General features: G+C 38.8%; 1 protein-coding gene across 1 annotated transcript in view; it reads left to right on the top strand.

The window, feature by feature from the left end:
- Positions 1-423, top strand: part of LOC107646420 — a 5,177-nt gene that overhangs the window by 3,957 nt on the left and 797 nt on the right. The window contains exons 5-6 of the mRNA XM_016350604.2: positions 175-228; positions 308-419. Coding sequence (XP_016206090.1) covers positions 175-228; positions 308-419 — 166 coding nt within the window. The remainder of the gene's footprint in view (positions 1-174; positions 229-307; positions 420-423) is intronic.

The raw sequence follows: 423 nt of genomic DNA, 5'->3' as shown, positions 1-423 counted from the left end.
TTACTCGCACCCAAAAATTTATGTATGCTAAAAGTATTGTCTTCTAACATTTACTTCTTGGCATATTTGATTAAACCGATTAATATATGGTGTGAATATGTATAGTATGATGTTGGTATAAAAATATTTTTGGTCCCAAATAGGCACTGAAGCTTGGATTATTGTACTAGTCAGGTCAGTCCGGAGCTCTATGGTGACAGCCGACCCCGTTTATTCACTTACTGGACGGTCAGCACTCAGCACCACATACTCACCTTTTTTTATTTTCTTATGACCAATTAAATTACTCTGAACATTCTTGATGCAGAGTGACTCGTACCAAGCAACGGGATGCTACAACCTTCTCTGTTCCGGTTTTGTCCAAACAAACAGCAGAATTGCCATTGGAGCTTCCATTTCTCCAATCTCTTCTCTTGACAGCAA

The sequence above is a fragment of the Arachis ipaensis genome, chromosome B06 (genome assembly GCF_000816755.2).
Source record: "Arachis ipaensis cultivar K30076 chromosome B06, Araip1.1, whole genome shotgun sequence".
Lineage (NCBI taxonomy): Eukaryota > Viridiplantae > Streptophyta > Magnoliopsida > Fabales > Fabaceae > Arachis > Arachis ipaensis.
Note: the sequence above shows the minus strand (reverse complement) of the source record. Positions and strands in the feature narration are given on the sequence as shown.